Source organism: Sminthopsis crassicaudata, chromosome 6 (genome assembly GCF_048593235.1).
Source record: "Sminthopsis crassicaudata isolate SCR6 chromosome 6, ASM4859323v1, whole genome shotgun sequence".
Lineage (NCBI taxonomy): Eukaryota > Metazoa > Chordata > Mammalia > Dasyuromorphia > Dasyuridae > Sminthopsis > Sminthopsis crassicaudata.
In genome coordinates this window covers 93438044-93457292 of record NC_133622.1, presented here as the reverse complement: position 1 = coordinate 93457292, position 19249 = coordinate 93438044, and the positions used below count along the sequence as shown (strand labels likewise).

Genomic DNA, 19249 nt, shown 5'->3' with positions numbered 1-19249 from the left:
TATTTTCAAGACATATGTATGGATAAATTTTCAACATTAACCTTTGCAAAACCTTGGTTTCCAATTTTTCTCCCCTTCCCTCTACCTCCTCTCCTAGATGGCAAATAACCCGATATATGTTAAACATGATAAAAATATATGTTGCATCTAATATATGCATACATATTTATGTAATTATCTTGTTGCACAAGAAAAATCAAATCAAAAAGGAAAAAATGAAAAAGAAAATAAAATGTAAGCAAACAGCAACAAAAAGAGTGAAAATGGATGTTGTGATCTACACAGTTCCCACAGTCCTCTCTCTGGGAAGATGGATCCATTTCTCTGGGATGACTCTCTTCATCATGAGATTATTGGAACTGGTATGAATCGTGTCGTTGTTAAGAAGAGCCATGTTCATCAGAATTGATCATCATATAATCTTGTTGCCATGTATAATAATATCCTGGTTCTGCTCATTTCATTTAGCATCAGTTCATGAAAGTCTCTCCAGGCCTTTCTGAAATCATCCTGCTGATCGTTTCTTATAGAACAGTAATATTCCATAATATTCATATATCATAACTTATTCAGTTATTCTCTAACTGATGGGCATCCATTCAGTTTCCAGTTTCTTGCCACTATAAGCAGGACTACCACAAACAATTTTGCACATGTGGGTCCCTTTTCTTCCTTTAAGATCTCTTTGGGATATAAGCCCAATAGAAACATTGCTGGATCAAAGAGTATGCACATTTTGAAAGCCCTTTGGGCATAGGTGAACAATATTTCAAAGGGAAAATTGACAACTAAACTAATCTTAGAAAATTATTATATCTATGACCCTAGACAAGCCAGTTAATTGCTGCCTGCCTCAATTTCCATAAATGTTAAATACTGTTTTACAGAGTTGCTGTAAGATTACATGAGAGAATATTTTAATGCATATCTAGTCCATAGTAGGCACTTAATGAATTTAAATTCCTTTCCCCCTAATTATATTTAACTATAAAGGAAATGGAAAAAATAAAAGATGACTCTGACATTTTGAACTTTCATGACTGGCATGTGGATAGAACTTTCCAAAGGTAGAGAGTTTAGGAGGGAATTAGGGAAATTAAGAATTAGGAAAAGATATAGGTTTAGGAAAGATAACAATGACTTTAGTTTTGGAAATACCATATGGCAGGTACTCTGAGGGGAAAGCCCAAGACCCAGGACCTTCTCACATCAATTCTTCTTTCAGCATTTTTGTAGTATTCTGATATTTGGCTTTTTATTTATGAACCGTCTATAAGTATGCCTTTATGCAGCCCATTTATAGACAAGAAAACAAGGAATTTAAAGAAGTCAGGAGTTCTGCTTTTGCACTTTGTTCTAATACTAGTTGTTGAATTTTACATGTCTAATTTAATTTTCTTCCAAGTCTGCAACTTTACCTTTAGGAACTCATGATATGGAAAATTTGTCTTTCATTCAGATCATCCATGTACTTATAAAATACATAGTTTCTTGAATTTATTATTTTCAAACTCTCTCATGTGAGATGCTCTTCCTTAAGGGAAGAACCTGTTTGATTTTGTCTTTATATCCTGCACCTACCACATTACCAGGCACAGAATAGGTGCATAATCTATTGAGTGCAAGTATACTAAAGAGTCCCTGACTTTTCTTAACTCTAAATAAACATTTAGATAATCTTCTTATTCTAAAATTTCATTTTATTGCTATATTTTGATTTATATCACCTTCCATTTCAAGCCCTCTACTCCTGTTTTTGACACACTGAATCATCGTTTGTGATTTAAGACAAAAAGAAAGGGATGGTGATGGAAGTAAATAATGTAGCAAAACTAATCAACCGTCATGTCTAACATCATATACAAATCTTCTCATATATAGGGCATGTCTTTTTCAAATAAGGGGAAAGAGATAAATTTTTAAAACTCTTATCTAGGACCAACCTCGGTTATTATGATTACAATGTACAGTTTAATATTTGGTTATTGCTCTTTACATTTATATTGTTAGTCTTTATATGTAAGTTTTTCTGGCTTTGCTTACTTTACTCTCTATCACTTCATCTAATCTTCCCATTATCCTTTGAATTCTTCATATCTGTTACTTCTTTCAGTACGATAGCATTTTGTTACTTTCTTTTATCACAATTTTGAATCATCTCCTAATCATCTTTGGCACTGATTTTGTTTTCAGTTGTCAGCTATCACAAAAAGTGCTGAAATATACATACAATCACACATGCATATATACTTGGGCCTTTCTGTTTCCATAGTCTCTTTATAAACTTTATAAGTAGAAACTAGTTATCAAAGGGACAGATTTTAGTCATGTTTTTAGTAAAATTCTGAACAGTTGAACAAAGTGGTTGGACCAATTCACAGGTCTACCCACATTCTATTAGTACATATGTCTTTCTATATCACCTTGAGCATTAATTTTTTTCATCTTCTATTATCTTAGTCAACATGCTGACCATGAATATCTAACTTCTGTATAATTTCAATAATTAATCATTCTTATAAGAATTTTCCTTCTAGCCACAACTAAATATCAGATTTTACTGTCTCATTTTTTTTAATGTAACTCCTTTATATTAGGTTGAATTTTCAGCTTGTTGTAATAGATTGTATATGATGGTCCAAATCTAATTTCTGTCAAGCTGCTTACTAGCTGCCTCAGTGTTTTTTTTTTTTTGTTGTTGTTTTGTTTTTTGTTTTTTTTTTAATGGAGAGTTTTCTCTGAAGGAATAATGATGATGATGACAATGACAAAAATAACAGCTAGCATTTACATAGTTTGTGGTCTGCAAAGTGCTTTATAAATATTTTCTCAGTTGTTCCTCACAATATGAATGGGAGATAGGTGCTATTATTCATTTTACAGTTGAGAGAGATGAAGTGAATTTTCCAGGATCTGTACAATTACTTATCAAATTCAAAAATGGGATGACTTGTGAAATTTGAGCAATTACCCTTTCAAGTAGACCCCTTCTCTGCAAGCTGTGCTACTCAACTTAATTAATAAAGTAGAATAATATATGAAGTAATTGTGAGAAAAAAACTTTTTAGCTATGTGAGAGGCTTCTGGGTGTTTCTTTTATGAAAAATATTTTTTATATCTTTTGTGATATTACCTCCCACAGAACCATCCTTGAAAAGACCCTCCCCATTTTAATAGGGGGAAATCAGCAAAATCAATGAACACATCAAAAATAAAATGCTGTTAATTGGGAGTCAGTATTTACTGAGTAAGGGAATGATGTCAGACTTACATTTTATGGTAGAAAAAAAAAAAACACCGGTAGTTTTATGTTAGAAGAACTGGAGTGGGGAGAGACTCAAGGCAGGGACACTCATATGCAAGCTACAATATTCAATAGTATATTCAAGAGGTGCTGAAGATCTAAACTAAAAGGGTAGTCTTGTGAATAAAGAGAAGAGGAAAGGAAAATATTATTGAAGTACCAAAAAACAGGATTTGACACCTGATTAAACTGGATAAAAACATAAGTAGGCAACTTGTAGTTAAAGAAGCAACAGTGAACCCATGTCAAAAAATATTCCCTACCTTAAAATGCAATGTTTTTTCCATTATAAAAAAAAGCAAATAAGTTTCACTTAGACTGTCAGATTTATTGGCATATGACTTAACAAAAGAGTTGCTAATAATTGCTTTTAATCTTCATTGACAGAGGTTGAATGTAGTATACATTATCAGATGCACTTTGTTTTCAATTGGCTTTGCTTATTTTAATTTATTTTATGCCTATGGGACTAGGAAGTTAAAGGGAAGTCTATTAATTAGCATTTATTAAGTGCCTGTTGTTATTTTTCACACATGTCCAAACTCTCCCTATTTGGGAGAAACTTATAAGGGCATTAAAAACTTCACAACCACATGCAGAAAAGCAAACTATTAAAATATATATTTTTTACCTTCTTATTGGATATTGGTTCAGTTTTAGTGATGATTTCTTGATCTTTTGTTCTTTCTTTGATCATGTCTTTCAGATAATCCAATACTTTTTAAACTATCGCTCCTGGATCTATTTTTCCTGTCAGCTGTTTTTTTCCGATAAGCTATTTTATATTTTCTTCTATTTTTTATTTTTTAAAATTGTTTTATTTTTTCTTGATATCTCATAAAGTCATTTGCTTCCAAATGCCTAATTCTATTTTTTTGAGGAATTAATTTCATCAGTGAACATTTGTATCTCCTTTTCCATTTGGCCACTAATGGTTTTTAAGGAGTTATTTTTATCAATAGATTTTTGTACTCCCCCTCCCCCATCTTGCCAATTCTGTTTTTTTCAGATGTTATTTTCTTCAGCAGCCTTTTCAAAATCTTTTTGCATTGCCCTCATTTCTTTTTCCTATTTTTTTTTACTATACTGTTCTTATTTAATTTAAAAAATTATTTTTTAATTTTTCCAAGAATTCTTGTAGGGTTTCTGTTGGGTTTCTTTTTTTTTTTTTTTTTTTTCTTTGAGCCTTTGCATGTAGCTGCTTTGATGTCACTGCCTTCTAAATTTGTGAATTGATATTCTCTATGGTAAGCATAGTAGCTTTTTATGGGCGGATTCCTATTTTGTTGTTCTTTAATCATTTTAAATCCTATTTCTTGATTTTAAACTTCATATTAAAGTTAAGCTCTGTTCCCATAGTGGTAGGCAATATTCTTTCTTAAGATTCAGACTTTTCTGCTACTTTTTAGGGCTACTTCTGGAGTTTGGGAAGTTTTCAGTGCTTCTAAAATAATTATAAAATCTGAGAAGAGGCATTATTATTGCTTTTCTATTTTGTTCTCTTTCCCTAATTCCTTATGACTAATAATGTCCTCAGGGTTTCTGCTTTCTCTTAACCAAAAAAGGCTTCTCTCTGGAACTACCATGGGTTTTTATGGGTCAGTTTGGCTCTTGTTTTGCTCATTCCAGATCTTAATAGCACTTCTAAGACATTTTTTAGCCAAGCTATTGCATTTACAAAGCCCTTGCTCCTTCTAACTCACCTTCATATGTTGTCTTCTTTCATGAGAATATAAAGTTCTTTGATAGCCATTCAAAAGGTTACTATTGAGACAGAAAAGACACAAATTCAGAAGAAAACAATGAAGTCAAAACAGTTGCAAGCATTCAAGGTTCTTTTCCTGGTATCCCCAAAGGCAAAAATTGTAGCCTATCTTGGAAAGGTCTCAGATCAGATTGTTATCAGAACCATACATGAGTCAAAACGTTTGAAAAATATTTATACAATTATTACATATGTATAATTATATGGTACACATGCACAAGTACCTCCCTCACTTATTCTTCCCTCCACACATATATGCATAATCCTCTCTGCCCTTATATGGTGACCCAGAAGTGGGTATAAGTAATGGAGTTGTAAACCTGTCCAGTCCTACATCCAGTGCTAACATAGAGGTCCTCTGTAATTTCTTTCTGATCAGATGTATTCTTATAATCTCTGGATTGAGAGCTTCTATAGTTATTGTTTCTGTTGCAACCATCTAATCCTACAAGTGCAAAACAACAACAAAAATAAACTGCATGTAGCAAAGACTGTATGTGTATGGAATAAAACATAAACTCTGAGTCTGGACTTTGTTCACCCTGTTTTAAAAATACGAACTGGAATTCACGGTCACAATCTCTTTTTTTTTTTTTTTCCCCTGAGGCTGGGTTAAGTGACTTGCCCAGGGTCACACAGCTAGGAAGTGTTAAATGTCTGAGACCAGATTTGAACTCCGGTCCTCCTGAATTCAAGGCTGGTGCTCTATCCACTGTGTCACCTAGCTGCCCCCATGGTCACAATCTTAATTGTTCCTAGCCTCAAGATCTCGTAAAAAAATGGCTTTTGTACCTTCCTTGACTAACAATCTCATTTTAGCATAATACAAATGGCTAAAAAATTTTTCTCTTATATCCATACCTTGTCATATATTATTCTGTTCTATTAATTAACTTGAGTAGCAAAGCTATGAGAGGAAGGGAGATGTGGTCCACTCAAAGAGGCAGTGCTCAAATTTCACAAGTCATCTCTTTCTTGGACTTGTCAAATAGCAGTGGCAAGATACTCCAAAAACCTAGCCTAATTCACTTTGAATTTCAGTCAATTGAATAATAAATTTTATTCTCCAAGGAGCAGCACCTTCAAAAAATAAAGTGTTTGAAAACCATCTCCTATGAAATGAGGAGATGTTGCAAGTAGCATATTGATTAATATTTTTAAGAAACTCAAGAATATTTTCTTTCAGTATTCTGACATTAATTTTTTTTGTGAATGGGCCTTTAAGTTGAACTTGAGACAAAGAAATAATCATTTTTTAGTTATTAAAATGTGTGTATACACAAATATAGGTTGAACCAAGGATGGAAATACTAAATAATGTAAAAAGACATATATGAGCAGAAAAGGAAGTAGTCACTATATAGAAAAAAGGAGAGGAGAAAAGAGAAAAAGAGAGAGGAAAAGAGAGGGAAGGAGAAAAAAGGGAGAGAGAGAAAGCATATGAGAATACACACACACACACACACACACACACACACACACCCCAATACTGTTATGTAGAAGTCAAAAAAAAAAGTGTGTATGTGGGAACAACCGAGTACATTGAGAGTTAGCATCTCCAAGATTGGGGAAAAGATATTTCTGCTATATTCTGGCCTGAACAAAACCACATCTGGAGTTTGGGAGTCAGTTCTGGGCACACAAAGTCCACTGAGAAGCTGTTAAATATTAATTTGTGGGGATTCAGGATAGAAGAAAGCCTAGAATCAGCTGAAAGAAATGAGGACATTAAGCCTGAAGAAAGGGTATGACTTTATAGCAGTCTTTGTTTATTTGACATATACATGTCCTTTACATCTATGCACCATGTGGAAGAGAAGTTTTTGGTTTTGCATAAGATTAAAAGTAGGTGTTAACAAGTATTAAGGGTAGAAGATGAAAAACAGGAGATTTTAACTTGATTTTATATCGAGAAGTCATTATAATTCATGTTAAATCCCAAATGTTGAATTATACAAAATCAGAATTGTAGGATTCAGAAACCACAAGAGCCTTTGGAGACCTTGAGATTCAATCTCCAAATTTTATTGAGGAAGAAATTGAGGTCAAGTGTGGAGCATGACTTGCTTAGGTAGTTAGTGGCTGAGGCAGAACTAGAGCATTGTCTTCCCATTATGACCACATCTGTTAGAGTTAATTTTCCACATCTGATCTTTGTAATACTTTTTCTGCACCAATGTTAGCTAATTGAGGGCATGAATTGTTCCTATGTTTTTCTTTTTATCTCCAATAAATAGCATGCTAAATGATGCCTGACATATAACAGGCAATTACATATTGATTTATTGTTTTACAATATATTTAAAATGTTTATTACATCATTATTATTGTTTCATAATATATTACAATATATTTTACAATACAGAGATGCTGCTCTGCATTGACAAATTTATGATCGTCACTGGAAACCCTTGATTTTACCCAAATAAAATCACATTTGGCCTAAAAGCAAATATATCAGGTGCAAGGCCCAATATTATTTCAGAATAATTTTATATAAAGGACAGATTTTTTTTCTTTACATAGAGTATACTTCACTCAAAGGAATGTAAGATAAATCAAGTAGAAACAAAAGAACTTAGTAGTGACTAGAGGCCTTGAGCAACCTCACTCTCCTAGAATTTGTCACATTTCTTTCCCCAGAAAAAAAAATCATACAGAGTTCTTTAATTTTCAATCAAGTAGAATATATACCTAAAATAGTCAATTACTACCTGATATCCCTAAAGTGTGTACATGTTTATTTTTCCACTATGAAGAGACATTTTGAGTCAAGAAAAATTATGAGTTAAGACACCCAAGATTTAATTCTAGAAGAAAAGAATAATACAACAACAACCATGGCTGAGTCTCAGAGGGAAAAGTAGGTTGGCAACTAGGACTAGTTACCTGGGGCAGGGAAAAGTAAGTGATAACAATGAAATTGTAAATTAAATAAGGGCTCTGGAGGAAGGAGTTAGAAGATAATGGTGTAGAACAAAAGGATAAAAATCATATCCCGAATAAGTACTTACTCAAGTAGTCCCCAAAAAATAGAATAGCGAAAGATAACTTAATGCATCTGTTAGACAATAATAAATATAATAGGGGCAAGTTAGGTGGCACAATGGATACAGCAATCTGTCTGAAGTCATGAAAATCCATTTCCCTAAATTCAAATCTGCCTTCAGATACTTGACAAATACTTAATTCTGTTCTCCCCAGCTACCTCATTTGCAAAATGAACTGGAAAAGGAAATACCAAACTACTCTAGTATATTTGCCATAAAACCCCAAATGATGTCATGAAGAGTCAAACATGACTAAACAACAACAAATATATCAAAATAAAAAAGATTATTAAGTAAAAGAACTGACCTAGAAAACAGGACAAGAAGATATAATTTTAAAACCAGAATCTTTGAAAATTATGGCCAAAGATAATGCTTGCAAAATGATTTACAAATATTTGCAAATGATTCACTTTATTCTCAATAACCATGAGAAAGAGATGATGTGACTTGTTTGAAATCATAAAGTTGGTAAGTGCTTGAGGCAGGAGGATTTAAACTTGGTTCTTCCTGACTCCAATCAAAACCAAACTACACTCTAATATGTAATTGCTTATATAGTATATATTCTTTAGTGTATCTCTCAGTGAATTAAATTTTAAAACGGGAAGATAAAAAGCCTAGTATTAGATGTCAACTATACTACAAAGAAGTAATCATCAAAACTATTTGTTACTGATTTTTATCAACAGAATATTGATCAATGGAAAAGATTAGTAACATAAGGTCCAGAAGCAAATGGACACAACAGCACAGTGTTTCATAAACCCCCAAATCCCCACTATTGAGCTAAGGGCTCATTATTTAACAAAAACTTCTAGGAAATTTTGAAATCAACCTGGCAGAATTGAATTTAGACCAACATTTCACTCTACCCACTCTTCCCAAAAAGCTCCAAATGAACTTAAATATTAAAAAATCACAAATTAATTAGAAGAGTAGCAATGGGGCAGAAGAGATCATAGAAGACAAAAAGGACAATTTTGATGATATTAAGGTTAAACCACTTTTCCACAAATATAGTAAATGATGTTAAAATATGAAAGTAACAAATAATTTCACCCATTTTCTCTGATAAAGGTCTGATGTCCAAGATATATAGGGAACTGATAGAGAAGAACAAGACACTCCTCAATAAGAAAAATAGTCAAAGATATCAACTGACACTTCTTATTTTAATTAAAGATTTTTTATTTTGAAAACATATGCATGGATAATTTTTCAACATTAACCCTTGCAAAATCTTGTGTTCCAATTTTCCCTCCTTGCTCCCACCATTTCCCCCAGATGGCAAGTAATCCAAAATAAGTTAAACATGGTAAAATATATTAAATCCAATATTTGCATGCATATTAATCTCTTGCTGTACAAGAGAAATCAAATCAAAAAGGAAAACAAATTGAGAAAGGAAATAAAATGCAAGCAAACAACACAAATCAACTGACTGCTCAAAAGTAAAATAAGCTATTTATAACTACATGAGAAAACTTGTTGTAAATCACTAGTAATCAGAAAAAAAATAAACTCTGAGCTTCTAAATCACATTCATCAATTTGGCCAAGATTATAAAAATGGAAAATGACAGTTATTGAAGAAGTTGTAGAAGGCAGCTGCAGTAATATTTTGGGCCAACCACTGTTGAAAGCAGTTTGGAACTACGCCCCTAGAGTCAATTAATTGTACATAGCAGTGGTAACAGCAAAGATGAAATATTGGCATTGAAAAGCTACATTAGTCACATTGTGTGACCCCAGGATAGGAGAATAGATTATTAGCAAGCTCTTTATCCCATACGCACAGATTTTCCCAAATGCTTTGCTGAGAAGCATTATTTAATGTCTGGCAGTGAGTGGATTATTTTAGCTCTGCTGAGCTTATAGAGGTGAAGGAATTTGGAGACAGAAGGAACATTAGAGATCATCTATTCTAATCTCTCAGTTTTACAGATATGAAATGGAAGCCAACAGTTCAGTGACTAGCCCAGGGATGTACTGGCAGTAAGTAGTAAAGCCACCTTTGGAGTGATTATCTCAGTCAATGTTGGGAAGAGAAGGAAGTTTCTTTTCAGGTTTAAGCTGACCATTTCTTTCTCCTTTCACTAACTACTTTGTGGCTACTAAATAACTTCAGTGAATTGCCTTTTAAACCCCTGCTCCCTCTATTCTCAATATCTACAAGGTTGAAACTGGGCAATTTACGTATTTACAATATCTTCCAAGAATTCATCAATCAACAGTATAGCCACACAATTTATCAGGGAGAGCAAAAATGAATGGAAAAATGACTTGGCGTTCTCTTTAAAAATCTACGTTGTTCAATGAACTCAATAGTCACATCAGTTAAGTAACCTATTTCTTTTCATATTTTTTAGAATCTGGCTATGTCATTAAAATTTCATTGTTTTTTTAAATTTATTTATTTTTAACACATATTGCTTTATGGATCATATTGGGAGAGAAAAATCAGAAGAGAAGGAAAAAACCATGAGAGAGAGAAAAACACAAAAAAGAAGGGAACATAGCATGTGCTGATTTACATTCAGTCTCCATAGTTCTTTTTAATGTATGCTGATGTTTTTTTCTGTCCAAAGTCTATTGGAATTGCCTTGGATCATGAAACCACTTAGAAGAACAAAGTCTTTCATACATTTTTGCTATTTTGCTATTTTGTTTCTGCTTGTTTCACTCAGCATTGGTTCTTGTTAAATCTTTCCAGGCCTTTCTAAAACCAGCTTGTTCATCATTTTTTGTAGAAGAATAATATTTCATTATTTTCATATACCACAACTTATTCAGCCATTTCACAATTGATGGCCATCTACTCATTTTCCAATTTTTTGCTACCACAGAAAGAGCAAACATTTTTGCACCTATGGGTCCTTTTTCCTCCTTTATAATTTCCTGGGATACAAACCTAGTAGTGGCACTGCTGGATCAAAGGATATGTACTGTTTGAAAGCCTTTTGGATATAATTCCAGTTAGCTCTCCAGAATGGTTAGATCATTTCACAATTCATTCAGCAATGCATTAGTGTCACTTTTCCCATATCCCCTCCAACATTTATCATTATCTTTCCTTGTCTTCTTAGCCAATCTGAGAGATGTGAGGTGATACCTCAGAATTGTTTTAATTTGCATTTCTCCAATCAATAATGATTTAGAACATTTTTTTCCATGTAACTATAGATTGTTTTAGTTTGTCATCTGAAAATTGTTTGTTCATATCCTTTTGACCATTTATCATTTGGGGAATGACTTGTATTCTTATCACTTTGGCACAATTTTTTTCATATATTTTAGAAGTGAAACCTTTATCAGAAACACTGGCTATAAAGATTTTTCCCTGTTTTATACTTCCCTAAAATTTCATTCTTAACAACTCTGACATCACTACTGAGCTAAGCCAGATTTTCTTCTCTGGACTCAAATAACTATTATTCTAAAGCTTTAGGCACATATCAAACCTTGTGTAGTATTCCTATCAAGATAGAGCCAAAAACATTTTTAATTGCTCTTTTAAATCACTCAAGTGAGATTATTAAAAGGGAGATAATTTTTCAAATAGATTATTTGCAGCAAATATACTCTCTAAGGATTTTTACAATGAGGAAAATGATTTTTATAAATGTTAAATAAATACAGGAAACCATTTTATTGAGAATATTGGCAATTTAACATGTCATATTTTTCATAGAAATGTGGAAGCTTAAGAAATATGGTCATATGGTTTGTTCAGTTATACTAAGGTATGCCACAAAATCTCTTAGAAAATGCCTGATATTTATAGAAAGATTACACTTATGTTCTGGGGGGAATGTTTCATATTTTGAAGCCGATTTATATTGCCATAAGATGTATATCAAAAGCTTAACTAACTAGCAATTCTCATACCATAGTTAAATGGTGTGGTTTAGTAAAAGTGTTAGTAAAAATGGATTTCTAAGCCAAATTCATACTTTGAATTTGAATATTTTACAATATAGAAAGCCTATCAGAAAACATTTGCTTCATCATAATAAATGTATAAAGGAAAGTAGACATTAAAAACTTAAAGAATTAGAATGATTCTCTTAGGAATATATTTGCTGTGATTTTTCTTATTTTTATCCCACATATTTCCTAGTTTCATCAAGAACTCCAAGAATAAGAATGAAGAACAATCAGTATAAGGGTGAGGGAGAAGAAAGTTTCTAGTTCAGTCTACACATAAAAAGAATTGGAGCACTGCTCTGCTTTGCTTAAGCCAGGCATGAGCTGTAGACACCTACACTTTGTCACACTAATGTTCTTTCATATAGAAGCATATCCCAGATGGCTGTATAAATTCAGATCAGTTTCTGTAATTTTAAAGACACATAATTCTATTCATTGTATACCAGTATATATAAATATACATATATATGTATATATATACATACATATATATGTATATACACACACATATATATATTCACACGCATATACCATACATACACTAAGAACAATTGACTACAGGAAGAGAAGGCTTCAATTTTAATTGAGGATCTTTTACTATTTCCCTTCATGATCTTTGACAAATCACTTTACCTTGATTAGAAAAAGTTTTCAATTTACTCATTTGTAAAAAAAGGGGTTTGAAACATGGTCATTATTGGCTTTAAAAGTCTACAATCCTAGATTCTAAATCCAGGAGAGAAAAAAAAAACACATTTAAGACTTAAATTATTAAGACCTAATTTATGCTAAATTATGCTTATTCTATTAAAAGTTTTATAGCTTCCTCAAAAATTATAAGCTTGAAAATTGAACTTAAAAGAAAGGTAGTATGTTGCACTGAAGTAGCAGATTAGACAACTATTACTTTTTACAATGACCTAGTAAGTAATAAAACATTATTTCTTAGGCACTAAGGAAGATCTTGTATATTATTTTACACTTTTTAAACATGGAGTCATTATTGGTAGTAAAGTCATATGATTAACAGAAAAAAGGAAAATAATTTTTTTAAATATTAGTTTTTATACATAAACATACAATTTGTAACTTGTGTATCTGTTAATAGTTACAATATAAAACTACCTAAGTTCTCCCCTTATTTCCTTTTCACTTTTCTCATATATAAAACAAGAATATTGGGTCAGAGAATATCTGAGGTCCCTTCTAGTCATAGGTTACTTATAAGAGAGTAAATTACCAAAGTCCTTGAAAGGAAAAAAAACAAAAAGTATGGGCATATTCTTAAAAGTAATTAAGTACAAAAATGGCCATTTTACCTAGGATATATTTTATTAAATTTCCTTTAGTTCAAGCAACTATATTTCATTTATATCTTTTTTTTTTGCCTTGCTCACTTTCACTGCCATTTTCTTCACAGCCATTCTCTCTGTCATTTTAATACTATTTGTTGTTTTTGAAAGGCAGCATTTTTGAAGCCACTAACATACTTAGGGAATATTCTTTCCCATATAGTTAAAATCCATTTGCAGAATAGTTCCCCAGATAAATTTTGATATACATTTTTTCTGCCTAGAAGTAGAGAAGTGTCTTCTTACTAAAAGCCATTTCCAGTGTGGACTTCCAAGATTATACCTGAAGATCTTATGATTACTTATAATTTCAAATTTTACAGTTATTGTTTTAAAATTTATTTTGTAAAAAAAAGCTTTCATTCTCAAAATATGTATTTTTAGTCAAAAAAGACTTGTAATCTCTAGAGTCATGTCATGATGCATAATTCACCAGGCAATCAGTATCACCTGATAAAGAGAGGTAGATGATCTAAACTTTATGAAAATCACTCATGCATATCAAAATTTCTGAAGTATTATTTTGAATGCTAGTTCATTTATTTGCAGGGGAAAAGTGTAAAATTATAGGCAAAATTAGGTTTTATAAAAACCAGATATGCAAAAAAGGGCAAAAATATTTCTGGACTAATATATGTATTTCCACTGAATCAACTCAGATCAGACAGAACAATAGATTTTGAATCAGAAGTTGTTCACTTATTTTAGAGATGTCTGCCTCTTCTTGACCCCATTTGGGAAATATACTGGAGTAGATTGCCATTTCCTTCTCCAGTTCATTTTATAGAGGAGATACAGTGGCAAACATGATTAATAATTACATAATTACTAAGTGTTTGAAGCTGAATTTGAATTCAGGAAGACAAGTATTCTAGACTCCATGCCCAGCACCTTATCTATGGCATTACCATCTGCCCTGATAAGCAATCAGAAGTTCTAGGTTTAAAATGTGATTTTGGGCAAGTCATTTAATTTGTCTGCTTTTAATTTTCCTCATCTGTGAAATGAGATATTTGGATTAGATGACTGTAAAGGTTCATTCTGTGATCTACATCCAAGGTAATGGTATCCTGTCAGTATAAGGACTTGTGCGTGGGCATTGTCACATTACCTCTCTTTCTGCAAATTCCCTATTGCCAAATCATTGGCATAGACAAATGTAATCTGAATGTAGAGATATATAAACATAGATTTATAGAGAGATGTGTGTGTGTGTGTGTGTGTTTGTGTACACACACATACACAAGTGGGTATATGCACAATATATATATATATATATATATATATATATTAGAGCCGTATACAATATAAACCTGCAGGTATGTGTTTGTGCATGTACACCCATATGTATACACAAATATACTTTATTCCACAGTACCTGAAATACAGAAGACAATAATTATTTAGTTACTGCTGTCTAAATCTGTAAGGAGGCTCCATTCAGTGTATGAGAACCCTTCCTCTTTTTTGCAAGACTATCAAGGGTTAAGTGATTTGCCCAGAGTCACACAGCTAGCTAGTAAGTGTCAAATGTCTGAGGCCAGAATTTAAACTCAGATCCTCTTGACCATAAGGCAGTTGTGTTCCCTGTACTACCTAGCTCCCCTCATGAGTATTCTTAATTTTTTTTCCTTATGGCTCAACGTGGATTTATATATATATATATGTATATATATATATATATATATATATATACATATATATATATATATATATATATATCTATGTATCTATCTATCTATCTATCTATCTATCTATCTATCTATCTATCTATATTCCATTTAAGTCTCAAAGATATTCACTATTTCATTCTTCAGATGAGATTTCCCTTATGGTTAGGTAGTTACTGAATCTCTATGAGTTGATTTGCTCCTTTATAAAATGGGGATAATCATTCAGTAGTGCATATTTCACAGGACTGTCTTGAGGGGCAAATGAAATAAAGCATATAAACTAAAGTGGTTTAAACCCCATTTTAAAATACTATAAAATATTACATAATTAATTGAATATACTTTTCTCATAATTTAATGGCAGAAGTTTTATTTATTGAGGTTTTTTATACCTTTCTGTTTTTCAGGATCTTGAACATAATATGACTTTCTAAGGGATAGAAAATAGATGTAGTATTTAGAGTATTTATCAAATAAGAAGTTAATGGGGCATGGGTTTAAATGAGGCACCAAGGAGAAGTTACTCATTTCCTAAATGTCAGAATCAATGATGGCACAAATATTCCAGAACTTTATACCTGTGACCTCTATTATTTCTGCCTTCTGGTAGCCTCTTACACTTTGTTCAAATCGTCCACATTGGGGAAAATGTGTTGTTTAGAAAAACTGAGTTGAAGCATTTGGAGGTTGCTCCTATAACTGAATTAAGTTCTAGGATTTATGGTTTCTCTTTATTTTGTATTGCAGTTCATTATGCTGACATATGTTTTCATGTTGGCCTGGCTTGGAGTCACAGCTTTTACCTCTCTGCCTGTTTACATGTACTTCAACATGTGGACCATCTGCCGAAACACCACTTTAATGGAAGGAACAAATCTTTGCTTGGACCTTCGTCAGTTTGGTAAGTAAATGGTAGATTCCTATTGACTGAAGGGTTGTCAGAAAACATAGTATGGAATACTTAAAGAATAACACTTGTAAACTATTAGTACTTTGATTATGCTCGGATAAATTCATTAAGTTTAACTTTCATTACATCTTCTTTAAAAGTGATCAGCAACTGAACTCAAAGTTGGCTAGAATGAGTTTGAGCCCTATACCATAAAGCTTGGGCCAGTTTCCATAAATTCACCAAAAATTTGCCAGCTGTCTGCTAGGTGTTAAGAATATAAATATATATATATATATATATATATATATATATATATATATATATATATATATATATATATATAAATATAAAAAAGACCCTGCCCTCAAAGAATTTATATTTGGGGTAGGATGGAGAACCCAGGAGTAGAAATATACTACATTTGTAAATAAATACAATATAAGGAATAAGAGAGTGGTACCAACTAGGAAGGTCAGTTCTTGTAGAAGTGGTACTTGAGCTGAACCTTAAAAGAAGCTATAGATTCTAATCCCACAGTAATAAATTACTAAGCCAAGAATCTTGAGGTATAAGTTTTAAATCTTTCCTATGTTCCTTTTTCACTTACCTCTATTCTCTCTCTGTCATCCCATTTTTCACTTTTAAAAGTGGAAAATGAATATGCTTAAGTATCCTATTAAAAAAAGACTCCTCCAAATTAAATCATCTTCCATTGGTTCATGACATAATTATGGTGTTAGCTTCTTGAAGTTAATGTCCCTGGAATTCTTGCTCTCCTCTATTCTGGCAAAGCAAACACAATCCTGTCATGACAACAGAAGCCTACCCAAATTCAGAAAAAACCCCTACCAGAGTTTTACAAAAACCTATAAAATCTTTGAGCTGTGAAGAAATACCCAATAACTCAGATTTGGATAGCACTTGAAGATTTCTAAGGCCTGTCCTCACAGCCCTTTGAGAAAGGTGGTGCACAAGTTACTATGTTCGTGTTAAAGATAAAGAAATAGGTTCTGAAAGTTTAAGTGTACCTATAATCATTCAATTAATATGTATTGGAGGCATGATTAGAACCCAGTAGAACCCAGTTCTCTTGACAAGTCTAGTATTCTCTCCAGTGTACTTTATGTGCTAAGCTGATTCTCAGAGCACAAGGTACCTGAAGGAGTCCAAAATTAAATGAGTAGTCTTATTTAAAATACTTCAGCAATTACTGCAGTATAATGAAAAGAATACCTTTTTTTTTTTTTTTTTTTTTTGGTTTTCATTCCAGTCCTATTACTAAAATGTTTTATCTTGGGCAAAGTCTTTAACTACTTGGGCCTTCCATTTTGTTATTTGTAAAGTGAAGGATCAGACAAAACGATTCCAGCTATAAGTGTCTTAAAAAGATTGTGATGTTCCAAGGTCTTGAATCTTACTTCATCACTAGGAAAACATCTGTGTAAAAAAAGAATTTGCACCAAATTGCAGTTTGAATCATAAAAGTTACCACACAATTTCCAAAATGCAATCTAGCTTATTCTTGCTCCTAATCAGTTCTGGGCCCAAGCCAAGTCTTCTGTGCCTTTCCCAAGCATACTTAGTGATATAATACTTCAGTGTACTGGCTTTTCAAATATATGACTCTTTTATTCACCTGGTTTTTTCCTGTATGAACTGTTAAAAGTAATTTCTCTCAGTCATGGTTCTAATTGAATGGTCCCTGTAATGTTCTGGGATTTGATACAAAGAGAATTATTCACAAATTAGAACTATCTGGATCATCTCCTGTATTTGGACCTCACATAAAATCCCCTCCATGATACTTTTGGAAAACAGACATCTGCTTTATGTCCCATTTGATATTTAATAATAATTAGAAGTTTAATAGTTATCTTTGTGGTTCTAATTATCAAGAAATACTGTACAATCTTAATGTAAACCTTTCCCTGTTACTAGAGAGCTATTTTATTCTTCTGAATCAAAAGTCAGTTGACTGTCATTTATTAAGCTCTTATTATATGCCAAGCACTGTGTTTATCACTGGAAATACAAGTATAAATACAGAGTCCCTGCTCTAAAGGAACTTACATTCTAATAGGGGAAGACAATCCATGAAGAAAAGTGGTAAGGGATTCTGGGGGGAGGTCAGCAGGGGTGAGACCTATGGTAGAAGTCCAGAATGTAACCTGCAGGGAAATGACACATAGCTGCCTTGGGTAATATTCTTAGAAAAAGGTTTTGGAAGGAATCAATGAGGGAAAAGGAAGGGATAGAGATATGTGGAGAGGAAGACAGAGCAGGAAGAGGAAAAGGAAGAGGGTGAGAGCTTTTTTACAACAAAATAAATAGCAGCTTTCTACATTTCAGTCCTTAAATTATACTCTATATTCTTAAATATTGTCAATCTCATTTACTTTCTGAATGAAAAGAGAAATATACAGAATGAAGTGACAAGGAATTTGATGTCTACATAGAGGAAATTATTTGCCCCATGTCACATAGCTGAGTCGGGTCTTAAACCTGAGTTTCCAATGCTTTATTCTTTAGTATGTTATATACAGTATTATGTAGAAAGGAAAGTTTTGAAATTGAAGTCACAAGCAGAACTGGATTTTAATTGTTAAATTGGTACAGTGGTATCTTGGCACTTGTTTGTGCTTTGAAACTTGTCAAATTTAGTATTCATTGCATTATGATGAAAAAAAAAAAAACTTTTTTGATGGAGCAGCTACTAGCAGGAGAAGAAGCAGCAGAAACAGGGGCTCAGGTGAAGGTGAGAGCCAGCTGTAGCCATGGAGGATCCAGCACTCCTGGCAGCCTTGAGCCTTGGGCATGGAGGGGGTGAGAAGATAGCTTCTACCTCTACATCCAGGCACCTCAAAAAATGGCATGAGGTGAGGAGAAGAGTATAAAGGAGCTTGGGGCTTTTAGAAAGTGAGCTGAGTCAAGAAGAGAGGCGCCTGGTTAGGCTGGGCTGGCTTTTTTCTCTGCAACTAGATATCCCACTTTGGGGAAATTGGATGGAGGAGGGATGATTAGACTGCTTTCTGGAACCAATTAACTGAGAACTGAGGTACTACTGTTCGTACTTTGTTTCTGACTTACTTTAATAAGTAGTTACACTAGTAATGTCAGAATTAAAGTAAATACTACTTACTAATTACATGCTCCTGACTTTAACCTTTCTCAAGCTTCAGTTTTCTTATACAGTTAATCCTAAACTTTTGTGGGGATAACCTCCTTAGAAAACAGTGCAAAATTAAAAAAAAAAAAGTAAATGCTGATACATTTAAACTATG

At 32.7% G+C, this 19249-nt stretch overlaps 1 protein-coding gene across 3 annotated transcripts in view; it reads left to right on the top strand.

Annotated features, from left to right (window-relative positions):
* Positions 1 to 19249, top strand: part of GPM6A (glycoprotein M6A) — a 484462-nt gene that overhangs the window by 453545 nt on the left and 11668 nt on the right. For all 3 annotated transcript variants that reach the window (XM_074272707.1, XM_074272705.1, XM_074272706.1), the window contains exon 4: positions 15824 to 15977. In XM_074272707.1, the coding sequence (XP_074128808.1) occupies positions 15824 to 15977 (154 nt within the window). The remainder of the gene's footprint in view (positions 1 to 15823; positions 15978 to 19249) is intronic.